At 38.8% G+C, this 16,818-nt stretch overlaps 1 protein-coding gene across 3 annotated transcripts in view; it reads right to left on the bottom strand.

The window, feature by feature from the left end:
- The window catches only part of SVOP (SV2 related protein), a 54,114-nt gene that overhangs the window by 28,539 nt on the left and 8,757 nt on the right, over nucleotides 1–16,818 (bottom strand). For all 3 annotated transcript variants that reach the window (XM_075898793.1, XM_075898792.1, XM_075898791.1), the window contains exons 2-6: nucleotides 10,609–10,769; nucleotides 6,392–6,477; nucleotides 4,840–4,938; nucleotides 2,498–2,569; nucleotides 1,793–1,917 (exon numbers count right to left, since the gene is read on the bottom strand). In XM_075898793.1, the coding sequence (XP_075754908.1) occupies nucleotides 1,793–1,917; nucleotides 2,498–2,569; nucleotides 4,840–4,938; nucleotides 6,392–6,477; nucleotides 10,609–10,769 (543 nt within the window). The remainder of the gene's footprint in view (nucleotides 1–1,792; nucleotides 1,918–2,497; nucleotides 2,570–4,839; nucleotides 4,939–6,391; nucleotides 6,478–10,608; nucleotides 10,770–16,818) is intronic.

Here is a 16,818-nt window from a genome sequence, read left to right on the forward strand (position 1 = left end):
ACAGTGATTACAGTTGTGTGGGTTGTTCTTTTTAATGGAATGCTCTGCATCTCCTATTTCCGTATCTGTGGGATGCTGTGAATGCTAATAATTATGTTCTATTCAGTGTCACAGAGTATCCTATAGTAAGGTTCCCTGGGGGGCCACAGATTCCTATATATAGCTTCTACATACGCAGCTAAATGAGCTCCTACATGTAATAGATTCATTTGTAATTGTACAAAGCATTATTTTAAATATCATCTTTCCCAAAAACTCTGTCCAAAAATGAATTACAGAATGCAATAATACAATCACAATACTCTACAGAATAATTGGCACTACAGAAGTTCTGCCTCTTACATGCACTACTGCCCACTGGACTCTCTTACAATTAGAGCCAGACACAGTAGCTCAGGAGATCTGGGCTCTATTCTGACATCTGTAACTGGCTTGCTTTGTGACCCTTGGCAAGCCATGTAACTTCTCTGTGCCTTTGTTTCTTCTGTAAAATGACATTAATTTAGATTTATCTATTAATAAATGTTTGTAATGCAAAGCATTAACTCTGATGCATTTTTTCTTTTGCTCTTCTGCCCCATTTTAATAACGTGTATTGAGAAATGTGTGGCAGAATCCGGCTCATGCTTTATAAACATCTGGCAGGTTAATGACTATTTTAGTTTACATACATAGTTCACATAGTTTACTCTCGTTTGTAGTCTTACTGGAGTGAGGCGAAAGAGCAATGGAATAGGTACTAATAGTATTACAGAAGCATATCATAGCTGTGACCCCTTTGTCTGGATTTGTGGGAATGGTACTAGAAAAGCTTCAGCTATTGCAGGATATTGACTCACCCCATAAACAAATCCATGAGCATCTGTCTAAGTCAGGCTTCCCTGTCTATTCTGCTCCATCTGCTTGTAGGAAGCACAACTCCTGTGATTAGCACTTCACTTCTTCTATGTAAAAGCACCAAAATAAGAAGCTGATCTCTATCAGCTGCTTTAAAGTTTCATGCCTTAGATCTGCAGACTGAATATCAATAGCTAACTGCCTTAGTTTAGTACAGGAAAATCCAATAGAATTTATATGTAAAGCCTCTGACCATATTCAATTCAGACACTCAGGGTGTGTCTAGACTACATGATAGCTAACATGCTCTTCTGAACAAACTGAGGGTACATCTAGACTACATGGCTCCATCGACAGAGCCATGTAGATGAGGCAGGACGACAAAGGGAAATGAAGCGGTGATTTAAATAATCGCTGCTTCATTTAAATCAAACTGGCCGCCGTGCTGTGCCGATCAGCTGCTTGTCGGCACAGCGCGGCAGTCTAGACGGGGATCTGCCGACCCCAGAACCCTTTGTCAGAAGATCCTTTACAGAATCTGGGGTCGGCAGATCCCCATCTAGACTGCCGTGCTGTGCCGACAAGCAGCTGATCGGCACAGCACGGCGGCCAGTTTGATTTAAATGAAGCAGCGATTATTTAAATCGCCGCTTCATTTCCCTTTGTTGAGTAAAGTAATCTACATGGCTTTGTCGATGGAGCCATGTAGTCTAGCCGTACCCTCAGTTTGTTCAGAAGAGCATGTTAGCTATCAGGGTCTAATCGCTGTCTCACAGAAAACCTGTGCATTTCAAAAGCCTTCCTAGAGTTGAATACATCAGTGCTAACCTTTTTGGAACAACTTAGGAACAGAAGGCACCTGAATTGAGTGACATTCACAATTCCACAGGAACATTTATTTCAGTGTTACAAGACATGAAAAGGGAAATATTTTGCAACGGGAATATTTACTTACGACTGAGGTACTCCTCCAATCCCAAAGCCCACCAGTCCCCTGAGCACAAGGATCCAACTGTACACTGGTGCAAAACCACTGAGGATCCCATAGTACAGGGTCCAGAACACGCTGATTTTTAACCCCTGCATTTAACAAACAACAGAAAAAGGATGATGCCGTAACACAAATTAGAAAATGACAGACTAACACTCAGATCTCCTAAGTTAGGAAGCCAGATAGCACTCTATGAGGATAGTTTTGTGAACCCGGGAGCCAAGGGTTTCATAAAGTTAGGCTCAAAATAGTTAAAGGAGACTTCACAACTATATGTACAAATGTTGCATGCTAGTGGCCCTAATTAAGCACAAAGCCCTATAGTTCGTGCAAGCAAATAAGTATGCTATAAGTGTGTTCAATTACCATGTGCTTTAATGAGCTGCTGAACCTGAGCCCAGAATTTCATAAAGACTTTCTCTAAAGAAAACATGCTTAACTTTATAACACAGTCAGGCAGTTATTTTCTTCGCTCTTTATTTTTCTAACCTCTCATTTACTACTCCAATCCTGTTGCTCTCACTGAGAGCAGAAACTGAGCTAGCTTGGGAGTGCTTGATTCTTGTGCAAGTATGTGGATTATGCAAATAAGCAATGTTATGCACTCTAGTGGAGTGCACAGTACCTGTGTTATAATGGCCCCTATTCCAATAAAAATTGGAGGCTTACAGTTTTTCTGCCATATTGGTCTGAAATGTTTCCCCAGAGTGTAGAGCTGAACATCATTCCCACAAACACCACCTGTGGAAAATCAGAAATAGTTTTCCTCTTAACATCACATGTACATTTCCAGGGAACAGCTCAAAAGAGAAAGCTGCACAACTTTACAATCAGACCAAAAAATTGAAACACTCATTGTCACCACTGTATTACGCTCAGATGCTTGAGGGTCCAGTTTTTATAAAGGAGATTTATATAAAAAATGGGACTTTCAAAAGCACTCAACATTGGACTAACTCCACACTTATGGATGGCAATGCAAGTTTCACTATTGACTTCAATAGGACCAGCAATGTTAAGTTTTGACACAATGACTAGTTTGTATAAATTGCTGATAAATGGAAGGTCATTAAGGCCCTGTGCACAGAGCTAATCTGTGACTGGCATTTCAACGTGCAGGCTAGTATACATGCTAGTATTCATCTGAGGCTCGATTCTGCAAGATGCTAATTATTCTGGCTCAAATCCTGTTAAGCACTGAAGCATATGTTCATTTTAAGTGCATGAGCAGTCCTATTAACTGCAATGAGGCTAATGACATGTTTAAAAATAAACATTTGCTTAAGCTTTGTATAGGATCAGGCTACAGTGCTCAGTACCTTGCAGCTTTGAGCTTCTCTGAATACTGGGTGATACTGGGTATGTCTCCTCTCTAGCCTCTGATCAACAGTTTCATCAGCAATTTGTGTGAGATTTGGTCTCACAGGTGATGTAACTGTCCTTGACTGGAGACATAATTAGAATTTACAACTCCAGAGATATTGTTAAAGAAAAAACTGTACCTTTAATAATAGTGATACTACAGGAAATATAGCATACATCACAAATAAAAATACTCCCCCACTGACATTAATGACAAAAACTGCCAAGTTTCACTCATGGATCAGATCTTGCAGTTTTTATATGGCCAAAAATCCCACTGAAGACAATGGAAGTTTTGTCTAAAAAGGCACTGCAGCCTATGCAAGAAAGGGTCCACTTACCATCCATTTACCAGCTTTCATCAAACATTTGAGGTTACTCCATCCTTTAGATCAGTGATGGGCAATCTAGGCTAGTGAGTGAGTTGCATGTGTGGCCTCCTTCATCTCAATAGGCCGCAAGATTGTTGTAACCAAGATGATCTCCCAGGATAGGGTAGTTTTGCTACCTAGAATTTGCAGAGTGTGACAACTGAACCATAGCAGTGCTTTGATTGGATGCAGAGGGAGTATATGGCTCTCAAATGTGTGCAATCAGCACGTACATCATTTCACATGTCCTTGATTTAAGCACATGTCAATTTAACAATACCAATAGGGGAAAAAATTAAGCAGATGAAAACCAGCAGACTATGTCAACCCTGTGCATGGGCAAGAGAAAACGAAATGAACATAGAACCCCAATGGGCCGTATTGGGTTACGAGACATAGAACCCCAAAAGGCCGCATTTGCTTGGGCCACAGGTTACCCACCACTGCTTTAGATATCTGACAAAACTGCTATGCTGAAATGCTGGCTATGGTCCTCATTTAGTTGGAGTGTTTTGATTTCACTTAGGTGAAAGGCATGATGTTTACACTCGCTATTTGGTTAAAATGTATATATCATATTTACAAATTTGTGCAATCTCAGCACTGTCCAAAACATTATCAGAGGCCATTGGAGCAAGAAATGTAATGGGAATTTGGGAGTTAAGCTGTAAACCACAAAGAAACAACAATTGTACGTAGCAGGGATTCACACCCGTCCACGTCCTACACACAGATTTTCTCTTCTCTAAAGCACATCTACATTTCCAGCACTGTTGCACCACTCTCTGAGGGCTATACTTTCAGGGGTTCGTGGAGAGCCCAGCACAAACAGCAAAATCCACTTCACCCCAGGGCTCCCAGTATTTCCATGTACAAAGGAGCATAGACTTTCCCAACAAAGTAAGAAAAAAGGTTCTCTGAAAAGATTATCAAAATTTATACAAACCTTTTCTGTGAGCCAACGTGGGGGGAGGGTGTCTGAGTTTGGGGATGAGCCTGGGTGAATATATAGGTTGGGCTGGAAATTACATGTAATGGAAACCCCCACAAGTCAAAATCTGAATTTCTGGTTGAGTTTCATATGATCAAATTCTGTCTCTTAAAGAAAGGCTCTTACAACACAAATGAGCCAAAGTCAGATAAATCCATACTAATCTAGTCCCCACCCCTCTGTAAAGGCATGAGCAGATTTTACATGATGATATAAACTAAAGTGTCTGAACAGCAATGAGTAGAAACACCTTACAGAATACAGGAGCTGTCAGCTATTTTTCCTACCGATGTAAGCAATGCAACCTGCCAGCTTGGTAATCGCCACTCACAATGAAGCTGAGGTGCTAGGATACTTAGAATCATCATTTCCATTGCATCTGCCATCTAGAAGGGCAATAAAGAAAAAAATTATGACTGCCTGAGTATTATTGTAATCACAGCCAATTATAATTCTTTTTTAAAGTCACCGCCTCCCTGCTGAAGCCACTCCTGTGATGGAGGCAAAACATGGCAGTCCAGTTTGAAAGACAGCTATTGCATTGCAGATTTAAATAGTGCAGTGAAATAAACAATATATTTTCTGAGCATTAACTTTGCATGGGGGTATGAGCACTTTAAAACTCATTTCTCTTTGCCCCCACAGACTTGGGATGGTCTGCTACGTTAAACTAGCTAAGCCTACAAAATATCAGATTTTTAGTAGGTAGGATTCAAAGAGCCAAACTCAGAAGTGGTGCATAAAATGGTTGTTTTAACTCCTTTTTCTGGTTACTTAGCAAGAGTTGTTCCAACTTTAGACTTCCTTTAAACCAGACTTAGTTAAACCTACTTATTGCCATATAATTTACACACTTACATATATCACCTCTGGATTTGGTCCAAATATTTTGGGAAAACATCTATGGGCCAAAATCTACCTCAGTTATTCACTGGGATTATAATCATGGCAGACTGTAATTCTATATAGTGATAGCCGTGTACAAAGATAGCTTCCCCAATTATCACCTCTAATATCATTAGCTCACAGACATCTACCTCCCTCCCCTTCCCCTCCCCCCGCATCCCCGTTCGGTTCTGAAATTTGATTTGTCCTTTTCATATGTGTTCATTTTTTTTAATTGTATCCTTTGGTATATATGGTTGTGACTATTTTCTTCCACTTTTTGATCTGAGGAAGTGGGTCTGGCCCACGAAAGCTCATCATCTAATAAACCATCTTGTTAGTCTTTAAAGTCCTACATAGTCCTGTATTTTGTAATCCTATATGTGGGCAGTAACTAGAAAATGAAGGCTCTAGATATGTGTGGCCTAAAATATTACAGAGAAGGGATCTTACAGGTCTTTATACATAAAAATTGACATTTGTAGAAGAGAATCATTACTTGGTCTAGATGCCAACCCCTAGAAGCACTGAGAGTGGGGTGCAACAGGAATATATACAGCTATCAGGAAAACCTCGTTAATAATGAATTTATAGAGAATATAGAACACTTTGCCTAATATAAATATGATAAAAATCTCTAGCTTGTTTTTAAGGAAAAGTAAGATCAATTTACTACAGGTTTAATTTGGGACCCTTCCTACCTGAAGCAAAGTTTTGGAGTACAGGATCCAAATGGTTCCATCTAGCCCTGTCTTCTAGAAAAAGCCTAATCAGCTTTCTTGTCATATTCTAGTTCTGATTCTGGTAATTGTTAACATTTCAGGCACTAGTCTTTGCTCATTACATGTTTGTTTGCTTTCCCCTAGACCATAAACATAACATGTGCATTTCAGTGTATGACATGGATTCCTGGAGAGGCTGATCATGTCATTGCCCTTGGCAACAGTTACTTGCCCATGCTAATCCAGTAAGAACAGAGAGCTTCCACTGGAATTTCCCAAATCCGATGGCTTCCACCGCATCTTCCACCATAAAAGTATCTAGAAAAGAATCAACAATTCTGGTTCAGGACTGCATTCCTTTCCCTCCCAGAAGAGCCATACACGACAGCTATTTAAATCACAGCTAATAAAAATGATAGTGTAATATTAGTGTAGTGGGCTAAATCCTCAGGGCTTTATACAGTAGTTTTATACAAATCAGTGTAGCCCTGTTGACTTTGGAGGAAATTCAATGATTTGTACCATCTAGACTGAGAGCTGATGTTAGGCTAAGGGGTCGCTTCACCCACCACTGAAATGCAGCCATCTTTGAAGTGAAGTACAGCAATTGTTTAACAGCACACAGCAATACCAAACAAGAGGAGAGGAAATGATGGATATTTTATCCAATTAAAATTACAGAGGGAATCTAGGGAGGCAGAATTTAATGGTTTGAGATGAGAGCTTGTCCAGGACACATGGACGATCACTGATACTGTTTTTAAAAATGCCTATAGAATTCTGAATCTTGCAAATGGCCATGTATTGAATTTGGACCCCAATTTATATCTCATCTGAAGCATCTCAAACATCTCGGCTGTGTCTAGACTGGCCAGTTTTTCTGGAAAATCATCCACTTTTCTGGAAAAACTTGCCAGCTGTCTACACTGGCCGCTTGAATTTCCGCAAAAGCACTGACTTCCTACTGCTGCTCCCGTTCGGGCAAAAGTCCCTTTTGCGCAAAACTTTTGTGCAAAGGGACCAGTGTAGACAGCTGAGATTTGTTTTCCGCAAAAAAGCCCCGATTGCGAAAATGGTGATCAGAGCTTTTTTGCGCAAAAGCGCATCTAGATTGGCCACAAATGCTTTTCCGCAAAAAGTACTTTTGCGGAAAAGCGTCCGTACCAATCTAGACGCGCTTTTCTGAAAATGCTTTTAACGGAAAACTAGACGTAGCCCTCACGTTTACTATCTTGGACATTACAAACCACATCTGTCTGAAATTTAGAAAAAAGATGTCAATATACATATGTTTTTAATTTTGAAGTGGCTGAAATCAGTTTAAGTCTCAAAGTTTTTCCAGTACCAACTATCACTAAATACAAAGCCAACTTCCCCATTAAAATGTTCTCATTACAGAAAAAGTAAAACTTCAGCTAATCTCATAATACGTTGCTGGAAGTCAAGTCCCAAATAAGCCAGTGCTGAGATTTTTCAGAAAGTCAGTATGTGGTTTCACATCCAATCATTTGAGAAACATGGTGTTGAATTATGTGGTATGTCTCTTCAGTGCTTTCAAGCTTCTCTTTAGGGCTATCACTAACAGAAACTCTCTCCATATTAGTGCATGTCCTAGATCTTTCCTGATATGCTGAGCTCTTTGCAGAGATTCACCGAAGTCTGGATATTATTTTGGGAAAAAGCTTAAAAACAAGTGGTCCTGTAGCATCTTAGGGCACATCTACCCAGCAGGGCAAAAGTCCAGTTAAGATATGCAACTTCAGCTACATCAACTGCGTAGCTGAAGTTGAAATACAGCCTGTCTCTGACTTATGAACCAGTTACGGACCAAGCAATTGGTCGTACCTCGGTTTGTTCATAAGTCGGACCCCATTCAGTTACACACGAACACGCTGTTCGTAAGCACGGATCATGTTCATAACTCGGGGTCCGCCATTTACAACACTTTTGGTCATAACTGCGAACGGTCATAAGTCGACCATTCGCAACTTGGGGACCGGCTGTAGTTAATTCAGCTTTGGCGCTGTCCATGCAGCAGGAAATCAAAGGAAGAACACTCTTCCTTTGACTTCTCTTACTATTCATAAAATGAGGGTTATAGGTTATAAGAAGTCCTCCAGCTCACCATTATTTCAAAATAATGGCTTTCTGTATAGACATGAATTTTGTTATTTCAAAAAAATCAGTTATTCCAAAATAAGCTGAGGTGTAGATGTACCTTATGAGACTAACTAAGGTGCTACAGGACCACTCATTTTTTCTTAAGATTTTTTTTTAAGTTACAGACTAACATGGCTACCCCTCGAAGGGCACATCTAAACTATGGGGTTTTTTTCGAAAGAGAATCTTTTGAAAGTGAAAATAGTCTGGATGAGGGCTTTTTGGGGAAAAAAACCCTTTTCAACAAAACTGCATAAGCCTCCTTTTTTAAGGAAGAGCGGCTTTTTCGAAAAAGGGTTTTTTCAGAAAAAAAACGTGTCCAGACTACTTTCACTTTCGAAATATCTTCTTTCAAAAGTAAGATCAAAAGTAGATATGCAAATTTCAGCAGAATTTGCATATCCTCTTTCGAAAATTCTACATAGTCTAGACATAACCTCAGACTATTTTGGGAAAGTTAAAGTACAATGAATAAATAGTAGGGCACAACTGTGCTAAAGAGAAAATGCACAGTGAGCCAGAAACCTCCAAATAAAGTACTCTAAAGTGGGAAGGCGTATCACATTATAATTCCATCCTGCTTCTTCCACCATCACTGAATAAGAAGAAACAAAAATGGGAACAGAAACCCATACTATACACCCAAGTGATATACTGGCTTCAAATTACATCAGCCGTGTAAGTAAATAAGCTCCCTCGGCTGGTAACTGTCCCAGCAGACAAAAGTTGGAGTGCTTAGCTGTGTTTCCTCCTCTTGTCCTCTATGCCAGTGGGAACTAACCACACTGCAGAGGCTTCATCCTCAGCTCTGAAGGTGAGCCATAGGTTACTGCTTTAGTGAATACAGGCAGTCCCCGGGTTACATGGATCCGACTTACATCGGATCCCTACTTACAAACGGGGTGAGGCAACCCCGCACTAGCTGCTTCTCCCCAGCAGACCAGGGAGTCGTGAAGCTAGCACCCCTCCCCCTCCCCCAGCAGACCAGGAAGACACGGATCGGCTTTTCTCAGCAGACACCTCAGCTTGAGAATAAAGGACTGAGGGAAGTGAGGGGTGGGAGAATAAAACTGAGCTCTGGAGAAATGTTTGGCTAGAGTTTCCCCTACAATATGTACCAGTTCGACTTACATACAAATTATGTAAGTCCCTATCTTGTACATAACCCGGGGACTGCCTGTACTGCATGAGGACTTAAGAGCAGCCGTAATTAATTCTAAAAAGGAGTTATCCAGCTCTCCCAGAGGAAAGATGTGGTCACTCAAGATCCAGTTCCAAAAATTTGGAGGGCTACAAAATCAGTAAACATTTTTTTATAGCAAATAGGTAATTCTCCAGTCTTTCCCCTCCTGAGGCCATGGAGGCCATGATGTTTCTGACTAGTGGGCTATGTTATTCTCATTATGGATACAGAGAGTGATATGGGGAAAATGGGTGAGGAAAAATACCGAACAGAAGTGGATGAGCAAAAAATATCCAGCTACATTCTGATTGTTAATACTAGGTCAACAGAACATTCTGATTTAAATTAGTCCTATGTATACTGTGTTATCAAGTACCTAAAGAATAATTTCCCCTTTAGTATTCCATGCAAAATGCCTTGAACAAAGTTGGTAGGAGACAATTCCACAAAGTAATCCACTATATGCATCAGTTCACATCAGGCAGGCTATCAAACATCTGTCAGATGCCATCAGCTTTCAGCAATCATGTAACTGAATGTATACTACAAAAATAACATGCCAAGTTAATTGTCCCACATCCTCCTGAAATAGCATTGTAAGGGCTCAGTCCCAAACCAACTGATCAGAATAAAGCAATAAATCTTATTACCCTTTTATTTAACTTTTTGATTCTTTTGAGTTTATGTCAGTTATGCTGCACTATAATCTTCAATATCTAGGATCGATCCCAGATTCAGTCCATAATTTTGGAGTGTTTGATCCAGAGTTTTGGTTTGGCAAGCAAACCAAAACTTCTTTTGTATGAACACAGGAAGTGTTTGGAAAAATTTGGATCCAGCTCTATGTTCATCCCTCCAAATTTAGGTATGTTTTGATCTGAGATTTCTTTTGATTCCAGTTCTGATAACATCCAAATAATCCAATCCCCTCAGAAGATAGTTTATTTAACTGATGGCTGATCAGTTGTATCATAATTAATCTATATTGTTACTTATCACTTTGCCTGGTGGGTTTTCAGTTCCTTCAACCCAGTCTTTTGCTGCAGTCTGAGTAAAATGTAGAAGTCACATCCTTTTTCTAAGAGGAACACTCGAGACCTGCTTACCATCAGTTGGATTGGCAAATTCCTTCGGCACTGCAGCTCCATCTTCTAGCTCTACAGCCTCTAGCTCTGACCGAACACCTTCAATCTGAATTTCATGCTCTCCTGAAATGGCATCCTCATCTGACCTGGAACTTTCCCCTGTGCGGCGAAACTTGACCACCCTAAGAATATAGAAATGAGAGTAAATGGTTCTGAGTATCATTTCTCTGACAGTAATATGATTTGCTGAAGCTTCATTTAGATGTTTTGTTATTACTCATTATTATTTTACTAACTTCTGCACTGCCTCTTGCTGTAGTAACAGGACCTTTTGAGAATAAAACACAAACAAAAACTGATTAATCAAATACTCAGCAAAATGAATGTATTTTGTATCATGCTTTGAGTTGTGAGCCAAGCCATTGGAGACAGAATGTTTTAAAATGATCCTTCTATTGTCTCTCTACCTTTTTGCATCTACAGTGGACAAGCATTTGGATATCTAACCACCTGATTGAAATCACATAGTTGGCTACTGAAATGTTAACATTTAGGGTTTGAAAGTGGATGCTTCCCAGCAGATCTTAAAACAAAAGGGGAGTTATTAGCTATCCAGGCTGAATATCATTCAAGGCTTTAAAGTCCATCAGTGATGCCTTGAATTCAATGTTTTCATTAACCATTTACAAGGTTTAATCTTACAGGCTGCAAAGTAAAATGTTTTCTTAATGTCAATTGACTCAAAGAATAGAGCTGCTGCATATATTGTTCACTCTGCATAAAATCACTTTCTGACAAAAGAAAAATGGGTGGATGAACTTAGTGCAGGCAAAAAAGCAAGTCTGAAAGCACTAGAGACAAATCCTTTGTTCACAGAGGAAGTGTAACATGCATTGCATACGGGTCCCTATCTTCCATAAGTGACCATACCCCACAGTCTCCTAAAAATTAATCTTAATCCTGAACTGGAAGGACCACCTTCTGAAAGTGAGAAGAAACTTCAATTTTTAGGGCTTATTGAATCCTCAGCCTTGCTGCTGAGATTGGCAAATACAGGCACTTATCTACTGGGAACCAAAATGAGAATCACTAAGTTATTTCACAAAGGGTGCATTAAAGCCACCAGAGAGTTACAATGCCCATTCACTTTCACAACTGATTTGGGATGAATGCGGAATAGTGACCAAATGGAAAAGGTTGTTACCACTACCAGTCTTGCTAACCATTTAGTATCCCATAGTTCATTTTAAAAAACTATCATTCAATACTTCACTGACTATACTGAGGTACCAGAAACACACAAATAACACAACTAATTCAAATAATTTATCTGAATAAAAATATTTAACTAGTTCCACAATGGTAAAGGCACAAGATCAGTTTAAGACAGTAGCATGTAAAAGTTATGAGATTTGAAGTTACAGCCTATCACAGTATTCATCTAAAAAGATAGCAGTCAGTTTAGTAAGACTAGCCAGTTGTTTTCTAATACTGAATTATTTTATGAATCCTGCTTCACTATGTAATGTTTAGCTACTTCCCAAATTTCAAGATTTCTGCTTGTCCCCTGGTACACAAATCAATCATTTGACAACAATGCAAAAAATTAAATGCAGCCCATTTCTATAACCAGGACAAAGCATTTGAAACTAATGACACAATGTTATTTAATACTTGTGCCTGTATGCATGTAGACAGACAGACAGGTAGGCAGAAAGAAAATCACTGGCAGAAAACAACTATGAATTCTGTGCTGTCAACATGAATACTATGTTAAGCACAATGCTTATTCATTTGGTGGTTCTGAAGATCCATCTTCTGATATTGTGACTGAGAGCAAACTACTTTAATACATTTGTGATTGTATTAAGTTAGACCATGTATATGAAATGAAAGTCCAATCTTGTGGCTCGCTATCTCCTTCGAAGTGTGGAGAATCTTCATCTCCCTTTGAAATGTATGAGATCTCAGCACCTCTCTTACGTTGGCCAGTTGTTTTGTTTATCATAGCTTGTGTGGATTGTATGGTTATAATCAATGTAAACAGGCTGAAAACATTATACATTACTTATCAAATCCAGATGCCCTTATCTGGTTTTTCACTAAGTTTTATTGCCTCCTTACTTTGGCATACTTCCATGCATTTACCTGAGTAAGAAATGAGTAAAAAACAAGAAAGAACTACAGTATTTGGTCCTGCACTGAGCTGATGAGATAAAATCTGCCCTGTGATATGCAAGTATCACTTGTGGAAGGAAGAGGGGCTAGTAGCCTGTTCTACTTGATGCAGATGCGGGACAAGATTATAACCCAGTGCTTGAGAGTTCTAGAGATTAAGACCAGCACTTATACCAGCTGCTACAATACTGCCCTAAAGGTTTACTTGGCATTTTGATCACACCAACAAGCAGCAAAGAAAGGTCCAAAAAGTTTTGCTTGCAGTTGGCACTGTTTCCTCCCATCCTGACTCACTAAAAAAATAACTGGTGCTTATGAGAAAAGTCAGCAGAGCAAAAAACCACAGCGAAAGTCTCTGCATGTTAGCAGATATCAAACAGAATTTTCTTGCATATAATCAAACACTTCATTTCTAGAGAGTTTGACATTGTAAATATATTATAGCTTCTTTTGCTGTTACTATATATACCAAAAAATTTGAACCACTGGTCCATAATATTAGATGTTTCCTATAGATTGCTCCAGAAAAGATAAATTCAGAGCTGAGAATTACAGTCAGCACCTGCTATATTTGCCTGCCATTTTGAACTTTAGCCTATTCCTGAAAGCAAAGCAATCAAGGTTTGGGCATTTTTATTCATGTAAAATTATTTTAGAAATAGATCCTGTTGGGATAAAGCTCCTTGCAGAAAGGAGACTTGCAAAGGACTATAAATATTAATAACACGCTACAAAATGGAGATACAGGTAACTGTAGTAAAATAAATGAAGAATAAATATGTTATCCCTGGATTCACAGTCTTTTGATTTATACACTTTATAAAAACAGAAGGAAATAAAGTTCCTTATTTACATAATCAGGTAGGCTAAAGCCACTGGAAATAAAAAAAGACTTTGTTTGCATTCTTCTTAGAAACTATTTTTGACTTCTTATCTTGGGAATAGATTTTATTTGGGTCTTTTGAAAGAAAATAATGCTACCATACTGATGTCTTATTTCAGTGGACAGGGATGTAAACTAACAGGGGGAATAATTAATTCCAAGTCCTAGTCATTAATAGTTTGATCCTCCACAACGCAAGTGAAATTCAAGCACAAGGGATGAAATGATGGGCAGGGAACACAAGTGAACCCCATCCTGGCTAAATGAGAGTTCTGCTGTCCTAATGCAAAATTACTATTGCCTAGTAGCAGAAGAGGGCTGAAGGAGCAGTGGGCACATGATGGGGAGAGTGGGTTAACCGCAGCTACTCAGAAGAATTGAAGCCTTCAGCTCATCATGAAGGGCTATGCCTAGCACTCACCCTTATTTGTACCCATGCTTGTCCTCCACTCACCTTTCAATGCAGGTAAAAAATCTTGCACATCCTGCTGTGCACTCTTAAAGAAATTGCAGAATCAAGGCTCAGACATTTACAAGAGAAATGAGGTCCTGGATGAATATGGGACCAATTAGCAAACTTTTATTATTTTATGACCCTTTTTCAGATAGGAGCATTTTTCTATCATTGGCCTGATGAACAACCAAATATTTACTAAGAAACCAAAATTTTCTTTTTTTCCTCAACAGCAGTCCCTTCTACACTGTGGATGTACACTATATGACATCATGCAGGTGTAAGGTTATCCTACCATTTATCTTATACACAAGGTGGCCAGCACAAATGATTAAAAGAATAATTCAGAATAGAAAGTTAAAACTGTGGTGTCTACTTATGCAGAAGACAATCACACTGGGATTTGCAGCATATGCCAGAATACTGTTCACAAGCATTTCCATGATCATTTTCATATTGGTACTCTGTGTAGTAACTATATCCTGGGCCCCTCTATGGCTTAGAGCCAAGAGAGATACATTTTCCATCTTTTTACCTTCATTTGTGTGCCAAACAATCAGTATATAGCTAAAGGCTAAATATTTTGTAACAGGTCTATTCAAAATGCACATTTATGTCACAGACTGCTCAAATCTTTCTTCATTCTATATCCACCTTTTGTCATGTGTGAGTGACTTATATACCTTAGCCACTCACACCCTCATATATTTCAATGCAATAAGGGGTTTTGTTTTATTTATTTGGGTTACTTTATAGGTTTTTAAAATTGTCTTGATTGTGTATCTTTTGGTCTTCAGTAACCTAATATGTTCAGCCTAAAATAACTATTAGAAAAGATTTCATTTTTCCTTCTCTTTAAGGGACAACATCAAATACTTACCAAGCATGCTTGCATGCTGCAGCTGCTGCAGTCAGACATGTACATATGACAGTTTTTAAAGGGAAGGGGAAGACTTTATCTTTGGCAAGATGTGAGTTCTGTACTTCTCCTGCAAGAGCTGATGACACCACCATACCTAAAATAGGGCAAAGTGCTGGGGAAGCAGCAAATCTCATGTAAAAAGACTCTGATCTATGAAAAAAATCAAGGGGTGAGCCTCAGCCCTATCCCACAAAACTGCCTGTGCATCTGTGCCACAATCTCTAATATAGGCTGTGAGAGGAGTAGTTGACATGGCCTATGCTTTCCCTTCAGTGCAGTGTTTGGATCTAGTGGAACCATACCTGGACCATACCATACTGCTGATCCATGCTGGCACATGTACTATTTCACCCACTATACATTACTTGTAGTCACTCATCACTAATATCTTTGCTGCATATGGGTGGTGGAAAGATCCAGCATTGACATGTGTGGGACTACCACTACTTCTGCTCCCATGGACAGCTGACTTGCAAACCATTTTAAGATATTTTGGGGGCTTCTTCAGGTTACAGGTATCTCAGGATCTGATCCACTGCATAGATAATGCATTCCTTGCATCCTTTATACTTCTTTAGTAATGCTTTCAGCTGCAACAGGAGAAACAAAGCACCTAGTCTCAGGGATTCAGGTCTTGGCAGGTAAGCAAAGGAAGAACAGATGTTCATTCATTTTTGTTTTAAAATACATGCATTTGTAAATTTGCTCCTCTTGAAGTTAATGGCAAAACTCCCATTAATTTCAGTGGAATAGGGTGTTACCCAATGTTCTGTTAATTATGAGGGATATGTAAAAGATTTTTGCATTCAGTAGAAATAAAAAAGCTTCTCAGTTCCTGTTTATGCTCAATTCCATTTTCAAATTTAATTGTAAGTTTTCCCAAATGGATTTTTACCGCAGCAATTGCTTTGACTTTCCCTTTGCTGGACCTAAAAGATGAATGAAATAATTTACTACTTCTTTATATACCCTTGAAGACTGTCATTATAACAATGTCAGCTTGTCACAAAAACACATAATCTACAAAACATGCATACCCACAAACATATACTGAAAGTTGTAATTCAGTAAGATTTTTATCATCAAAAGGCAAGTAATATAAATGTTCCATTCATATTTTATGCACAAAAGCTTTAGGAGTCTCAGACTTAATTATATTACTTGTTTTCTGTTGTATTTTTGCTATTTTTAGACTACCATTATCTGTATAGTAAATCCACATGCTAGAATTTCAGCATTCTCAAGGCATGACTCAAGTCCTCTGAAGTCAAGGGAAATACTTCTGTTGACTTCTATGGGTTTTGGATCTGGCCTGTCATACTCAATTACTCTCTGGGGTTATAACTGAAAATTGTTCATACAATATATATGATTATTTTTACAGTGCATTTATTGGTTGCATACAAAAAATGTATAATAATAAATGCCTGTCTTTTAATAAAGGACTTGATCTTAAAGCCCATGTAGTAATAATAATTATTATTTAATAAGTATAATGAGGTAGTGCCTAAAGAGTGACTAATTTGGGGCCCTATAGTGTGAGGTGCTGTACAAACATATTGTAAATGATCTACAAATCCAACAGACCTCAATGGGAGTTTTGCCTGAGTAAAGACTGAAGAACCTGGTGCCAAACCTCTTTCTAAGAAATAAAACACAGTTTTTGAACTGTGAAGCTAACTGAAATGGAAGAAAAACAAAGTGATGAGCTTACTGGTGCATACCCCCAGAAATTCTTCACTATTGAAGCATCTCGTAGAACTGCATTTTTGTGCAAGACTCCACAATACTGAA

Source organism: Pelodiscus sinensis, chromosome 15, assembly GCF_049634645.1.
Source record: "Pelodiscus sinensis isolate JC-2024 chromosome 15, ASM4963464v1, whole genome shotgun sequence".
NCBI classification, from domain to species: Eukaryota; Metazoa; Chordata; order Testudines; family Trionychidae; genus Pelodiscus; species Pelodiscus sinensis.